The sequence below is a fragment of the Orycteropus afer genome, unplaced genomic scaffold (genome assembly GCF_000298275.1).
Source record: "Orycteropus afer afer isolate SDZICR_OR568_19922 unplaced genomic scaffold, OryAfe1.0 scaffold00325, whole genome shotgun sequence".
Classification (NCBI taxonomy): domain Eukaryota; kingdom Metazoa; phylum Chordata; class Mammalia; order Tubulidentata; family Orycteropodidae; genus Orycteropus; species Orycteropus afer.
In genome coordinates this window covers 3,735,784-3,743,592 of record NW_006921912.1, presented here as the reverse complement: position 1 = coordinate 3,743,592, position 7,809 = coordinate 3,735,784, and the positions used below count along the sequence as shown (strand labels likewise).

The following is a 7,809-nucleotide window of genomic DNA, read 5'->3' as shown; positions in this document are numbered from 1 at the left end:
GGATAAAGTAATAATGATTATCCTTTCCAATCAATGTCAAAATTACATACCAACCATTGTAAATGAAAAGAGAGGAAAGCAGAAAAAAGATTGCCAAGCCTGCTAAAGAACAAAAGTCTTTGAATCAAGGGGACAAACACATTCCATTTGATTACAGTGAGAATGCAGTCATGAGGAGATCCCAACACAATCAACAAGATGATCCAGTACTAAAAATTCCTCATACAAACCCTGTTGCTGCTCAGGAAAACACGTTTCCTTTCAGAGTTTTCCTTAGAGCAAGTCTGACATCCTTATTCCTCAAACTGTAGATCAAAGGATTCAGCATGGGTCCTACATTTGTATAAAACACTGAGGCCACTTTCCCATGATCCATAGACTCTGCATCAGAGGGTTGGACGTACATGAATGAAGCTGCTCCAAAGAAAAGAGAAACAGTCATTATGTGGGAACTGCAGGTGCTGAAGGCTTTGGACCTTCCCTCAGTGGAGCTGATGTGGAGGATGTTGGAGATGATGAAAGCATAGGAGATGAAAGTGGTGCTTGTGGACACCAAGATATTCATTCCAACGAGAACAAAGACCACAACCTCATTGACATAAGTGCTGGTGCAGGAGAGCTGCAGCACAGGGAGGATGTCACACAGGTAATGGTTGATGACTGTGGCATCACAGAAGGTCAGTCTTGCCATACAGAGAATATGGGCTAGGGAACCCCAACATCCCATCACATATGACCCAAACACAAACAGAGAATATATACGAGGAGATAATATAACATTATATAGCAATGGCTTGCAAATAGCAACATAGTGATCATATGCCATTGCTGTCAAAATACAGCACTCAGCAATGACAAAGAAACAGAAGAAGTAAAGCTGAGTCAGGCACCCTGTATAGGAGATGATGTTTTTCTCCAGTACAAAGTTCATCAGCATTTTGGGTGTGAAGACAGAAGAGTAACCTATATCTATGAAAGATAGATTAAAGAGGAAATAATACATGGGTGTGTGAAGGTGTGCATTTAATGAAATTAATGTGATCAAGCCCAGATTGGCCACCACAGTAACCAGGTAGATCCCTAGGAATAGGAAGAAGAGAGGGAACTGAAATTCTGGCAAGCTGGTTAAACCCTGGAGGGTAAATTCCATTACCAATGAGTAATTTCCATCAGTCATTCTCTCCCAGGAGTAGATCTATGGAGATAAAGGAGAAAGCCAAATTAGAAAGAAACTGAGCTTTTCTGAGCCATTCTCACTCATGAAATTGCACGCAGACTGGCATTCTATGGCCCTTTGTAGGTTCCCAGCAACATATTATGATTTATAGAAACTCTGCAGACTCAGAGTGTTTCTCCAGGTCCCTGAGAATAGAAGGCTGAAGCAGCTGGACCTTACATAGGACTGCCAGAAATTTTGACGTACAAGAATGAGAAGACATGAGACACATGATAATTTAGCAGAACACTTTTAATAGAACAGTATTTTGGTAAAAAGTCTATTTCATGGTGATAAAATATTAAACATTCAGCTTTAGTTTTTTGGTTTTTTTTTTTTTTTTTTTTAACCATGCTTTGTGTCAGATGTTACTGAATTTCATCTGATCTTTAGGCTTCATGCAGTGACAGATGAGTAGAAATGACAGATGATGTGATTCTCAGAATGAGTATGGGTCAGCATTGTATGAGGTGCATGGGTGATGTGAGGAAAGAAGGGAGTTTCAAGGATAGGGTAAGGCTAATGGATGTGGTAATTCATGGAATGAGGCCCAATGATGGAGACAATGTCAGCAATGCCATAAGGCTAATATATAGAGTGAGAAATTGAGTAAGGCTTGAATATTATCTAAAGCTCAGTGGTTGGGATAAGGTTATGGGGTAGAGTGAGGAATGGATAAGGCAACAAGAATCAGGAAATGATTAAGGCTCAGATATGTGAAAAGGGCAGTAAAGGGTTAAAATCCGAAATGTGGGACAAATCAGAGGTGAGATAAGGGGTGGAATGAGGTGGGATAAAGAAAGTGAAGTGTAGGGTACAAAGCAGAGACAAGAAGTTCACAGAAAGGTAGTTAGATATGGGGTAAATTTTATACCGATCCAAAACCAAAGCCACTGCCATTGAGTCAATTCTGACTTACAGTGGCCCCATTGGGTTCCTGAGGCAGTAAATATTTATAGAAGTAAATTGCCCAGCCTTGTTTCCATGGAGTAGCTGGTGGATATGAACCACAAACCTTTTGGTTAGCAGTCAGATGCCTTAGGCACTGTGCTATTAGAGCTCCAGGGGTAAAGTTTAGGGATGGATAAATATTCAGGGCTAAAGTGAGACTTAGGAATGGAATGAATGATAGAATGAGACTCATTGATGAAATAAGGATCAGGAATGTGATAACTCATTGCCGTTGAGTCTATTCTGACTCATAGCGATCCCTACTTGGGTTTCCAAGGTGGTATCTTTATGGAAGTAGATTATAATATTCATATATCTAGTTGTTTAATGCCTTCTCTCCTGCTACACTGTAATTTTATTCATGAAGACCAGCACCTTGTCTCCCTTATTCATTTGTATCCCTTCTACATAAAATACTGCTGGCACGTAGTAGGCACTCAATACATACTTAATGTTAGTTGTGGAACAAAAGCCCATTCAAAATCACCCCATTTTGATATTGCCTATATGTTACTCCTATTTATGCCTTTTCTCTCTTTATCTGTGTTCATCCTTTGTCAGTCTAGTTAATTTCAGAGATGGTTAGATGATATTTTAGCAAAGAAAATGGACATCACCCAAAGTCAAATAGCTAGAAGACCATAGAGTTTAGATCACCTTACTGAGGAATGTCCCAAGAGATCAAAGGTCTGTCTCCACAGTGACTCTTGTCTTCTTTTCACATTGTGTCTATGTCCCTCTTTTCCAAATTCTGCAGTCAGAAGACCCTCAAATTCAGTGCTATCTCCAGGAAAGAAACATTACCCATAGAGCTCTTGGCCCCCTTTTTTTGTGAGTTTAGAAGGTGAAGGATTCTTGCAGGAGGTGTTATATTAGGGTAGTCATGGATTTCCTTCTTGTGAAACCAAAGCTGATCCGTATTTTATCTCTTCCACCAGTATTTTGAGTCAAAATGATTCCAATAATATAGATGGGAAGAATCTCAGTACAAAATCCCCAGCTGCCTAAGGAGCTGAGGGAATCAGCACAGACTCTAGCCTCTGAATGACCTTGGAACTCCTCCACAGTTAAGGGTCAAGCATCTATTTCACTGACCTTCTGTCAAGGAGTACAAGCCAGTTGTAGCACAGGAAAAGTCCTCTTTACAATCAGATGAACAACCAAGGAATACAACACAAGATCTTAGGGAAATGATTAGCTCCAGAAATAGAGCCTCCTCAAGGAAACTGTGGCAGCTCTGTATTTTTACATTTGAGCAGTGATGCTCACAATATTTCCTGAGAGACCCAATCTACAACTCATATTTTATCTCTCCATCAGAGAGTTCATATTCTCAAGCTCAATGAAGGGAGTGTCATTCTTTCCCCTGATTCCCTAGGTTCTCCTAGCCCTAGACCTGAAAGTTAAATCCCTTTGCACTAAGGCTGATCACTTACCCAGTTATCATCTCCAGTGGTTTACCTTCTTAAGTGAAAAGTTGTGAGGCCAGGAGTTTAGGAGTTAGTTAGTTCCCTAAACATGACACATATAGATCATTCCCAACCTGATCAAGAGTTGTTCCCTCCATAAGAACATCCCATACGTAGGACCTCTACTGATTTCATTGGAATTAAAATAGCTGTTCTCCCAGGCTTTTTCATGAAATACCCTTAGTATTTCAGAATAGCCCCATTTGTGACTGCTGCCAAGTCCTGCAAAATTAAATTTGTAAAACTTCTTCCTCAGTAACTCTCTCCAATAAGAATCATAAAATTCTTGTAAAGTTTCTGAGCAATTCTTATTAGAAAAAGGCTGAAGATGTTTCCTAAATCAGCACAAATTATTGTTTAAAGGGAAGCAGATTAAAGGGTTATATTTTCTCATATTTGATGCTTTCTAGAGCAGTACTGCCCAGTAGAAATATAAAGCCACATATGAGCCACATATATAATTTAAAATTTTCTAGTAAGCTACATTAAAATATTATAAAGAGATGAAACTTATTTTAAAAATATACTTTATTTAACCATGTGCGTGGCTTTAAAAAACAAAAAGTTATTGTCTTACAGGTTTGGAGACTGTTGTTGTTGTTATGTGCCGTCAAGTCAAACCTGACTCATAGCGACCCCTTCTTGGGTTTCCGAGGCAATATCCCTATGGAAGTAGATTGCCCAATCTTCCTTCCAAGGAGTGGCTGATGGGTTTGAACTGGCAGACTTCTGCTTAGCAGTCAAGGGTCTTAGGCACTATGCTACCAGGTTTGGAAACCAGAAATCCTAATTCAGAGTGTTAGCAGGGTTATGCTCTCTTTCTGTGGGCTCTAAGGGAAAATACTTCCTGGTAGCCTCAGACATTTCTTGCTGTTCCCTGGTGTGTAGATAGGTCCTGACATGTGTCCTCCCCCATGTATGATTCTATTTCCTAGTCTATTCTGCCCTTTTAGAAGACTCCACTGAGAAGGGATTAGAATTAGGACCTACTAAAAAATATTATAACCTTTGTTTTGTTTGTTTGCTTTTCTGATTTTTTTTAAAATTAATTTTTACTGTAGTTTGGATGAAAGTTTAGCTTTCCATTCAACAAATTACACACATTTTGTTTCATGATTGCAATCACCTCAGTATAACAATAGTCTTCCCACTTCTTCTTTGGTTTCCCCATTTCTATTCATCCTTCTTTCCCACACCTTCCTACCTTCTGAACTTTGTTTTGGGGCACACGCTGCCATTTTGGTCTCATATGGTTGATTGTACTGAACAGTACATTCATTTCTCCTTGGTGTTTTCTTCATTTTATAGCTGGTTTATTTTTTGGCTGTTGTCAGTAGTGTCCAGTGCCTAGAGAAGGATATCATGCTTGGTAAAGAGAGGAGGGTCAGTGAAAATGGGGAAGTACTCCAATGAGATGGATTGAAATAGTGGCTGAAACAATGATTGAGAGGATGGTGCCAGACCGGACAGTGTTTCATTCTATTGTGCATAGGGTAGCTATCAGATGAAATTGATATGATGGCACTAACAAGAACAACAATGTTTGACTGAAAGTTGATCCCCAGGAATATGTTCAGTTCCTAGCTTAAAGGGTATCTAAAGGCCACAGCCTCAGGGGGTCCACCAGTCTCTATGAGACCAGAAAGTCTGGTCCTTTTTATGATTTTGAATTTTGTTTTACTTTTCTCTCTCTCTCTCTCTATTCTTCTCTGTCCAAGACATTCTATTGTGATTCTGATCAGAGTGGTCAATAGTGGTACTTAGCTCTTCCACCTGCACACTGTACCTCTCCTCATTGGCCACGTTCATTAAGTTTCTTCTTTCAGTTGGTGTTTGATCTAATTCTTTATCCTTTCATTTGATGATCACGGTACTATGATTGTATCTATATATGTTTCACTTTGTTTCTCAGGTCTTTGTTATAGAGGGACAGTGGTGTGTCTGATTAGGTCTCCATTTCAGTTTCTCTTCCTCCCAATTTAAGGATTCTTCATTTTACTTTGAGGAAAAACAGGAAGATTTTCTTTCATCCCCAGAACCTTAGGTACCTTTTTGAAGCAAGGGAATACTTTCTTTTGCTGTTTGCAGGTCTTTGAACTCCAAACAGATGCAGGAGTACAATATTCTCCTAGGACAACAAGTACAAGGTCGATTCTCAGAGATGAAATTCCCCTGAGGAGAAATAAAGCAATTACTGAGTTATATCTGCAGCCAGAAGAATGGCACTCCCATGATATTGGAATTTCCAATGTTCATAACAAAAGTTTTTATCTTTTATTGATTAAAGATAAAAAAGAAGAACATTTTATGCAACAGCAGGGAATGACTCCCATGTCACGATTGGAGGATTACATAAACAGATGTGTCTCAGTTTGGCAAGGGTGTTCTCATTCATTTCAAAGAGTAGATGATCTCTGTGTATGGCCCAAAGGAGAGCACAGCAATTCTTACTTTTGTATTTGTATATCTTTGTACTATATCTAACATCAATTAATCAATCATTATTCTCCTTTAATGTTGAGTAAACATCTTAGCAATATCCATGATGATCTACATAGGAAGAACCTCTTCCCTTCTAAATAATTGGTTTTGATAGTTATATAGTGGGAAGGAATTTTTCATCAGAGTTTGTAAGGTCCTTTTAGCACTTCCAAAAACAGAACCATATATTTGAGATATTTTTATAGGCTCTTAGACTTAGTTTAGGGCTTGCAAACTTTGGCCTTGGGATTCAAGATAGAATGGTGTCCTGCTTATCTCTATATGTTTAATTACTTAAAGATCAGGCACTTCTTTCTTTTAAGATTGTTGTTGTTGTTAGGAGTCATCAAGTCATCTCTGACTCATAGTGACATCTGTACAACAGAACAAAACACTGCCTTGTCCTGTGCCATCCTCACCATCCTTGTTATACCTGAGCCCATCATTGCGGCCACTGTGTCAATCCATCTCAATGAAAGCCTTCCCATGTTTCGTTTACTCTCCACTTTACCAAGCATGATATCCTTCTCCAGAGAATGGTCTCTTCTGACAACAGGACCAAAATAAGTGAGACTAAATCTAGTCATTCTCATTTACCAGGATCATTCCTGCTGCACTTCTTACAAGACAAATTTGTTAGTTATTTTGGCAATCCATGGTAATTTCAATATTCTTTGCCAATCCATAACTCAAAAGCACCAAATATTCTTCAGTTTTTCTTATTCGTTGTCCAGCTGTTACATGCATATGAGGTGATTAAAATACTATGGCTTGGGTTAGGCGCACCTTAGTCTTCAAGAAGACATCTTTCCTCTTCAACACTTGAAAAAGGATTTTTGCAGCAGATTTGCCCAGTGCAATACATTGGCTGATGTCTTGGACTGTTTCTTCCATTGGTGTTGACTGTAGAAACAAGTAATATGAAGTCTATGACAACTTCAAACTTTTCTCCCTTGATCATGATGCTGCTTATTGGTCCAGTTGTGAGGATTTTTGTTTTCCTTGTGTTGAGGTGTAATTCATACTGCAGACTGTAGTCTTCAATTTTCTTCAGTAAGTGCTTCAAGTTATCCTCACTTTCAGCAAGAAAGTTGTGTCATCTCCATATTGCAGGTTGTTACTGAGTCTTCCTCAAATCCTAATGCTACTTTCTTCTTCATATAGACCAGCTTCTCAGTTTATTTGCTCAGCATGTTGTTGTTATGTGCTGTTGTATCATCCTTGACTCATAGCAACCCCTCCTTGGGTTTCTGAGGCAGTATCACTACAGAAGTAGATCCCCCAATCTTCCTTTCAAGGAGTGGCTGGAGGATTTGAACTACCAAATTTCTGATTAGGAGTCAAGTGCCTTAAGCACTATGCCACCAGAACTCCCATAGATTGAGTATGTATCCTGAAAGAATACAACTTTGATGCACTCACTTCTTGATTTTGAACCATGCAGTGTCCCCTTATTCTGTTTGAATGACAGACTCCTGTTCTATGTATAGGTTCTTCATGAGTACAATTAAGTGTTCTGGAATTCCCATTCTTCTCAATGTTATCCATAATTTGTTATGATCCACACAATCAAATGCTTTTGCATAGTCAAGACAAGTAAACATCTTTCTGGTATTCTCTGCTTTCAGCAAGATCCATCTGCCATCAGCAATGATATCCCTCATTCCATAACCTCTTCTAAATCCAGCTTAC

The 7,809-nt window shown here is 39.0% G+C and overlaps 1 protein-coding gene across 1 annotated transcript; it reads right to left on the bottom strand.

Annotated features, from left to right (window-relative positions):
• Positions 1-241: 241 nt before the first annotated feature.
• On the bottom strand, positions 242-1,189 carry LOC103206624 (olfactory receptor 8B3-like). The gene has a single exon (XM_007952124.2). It carries the CDS (start codon positions 1,175-1,177, stop codon positions 242-244), a length of 936 nt encoding a protein of 311 aa, XP_007950315.1. The 5' UTR covers positions 1,178-1,189.
• Positions 1,190-7,809: the final 6,620 nt, after the last annotated feature.

Coding starts and splice junctions, on each gene's coding strand:
- LOC103206624 (XM_007952124.2), bottom strand. CDS start 1,177: ATGACTGATGGAAATTACTCATTGGTAATGGAATTTACCCTCCAGGGT.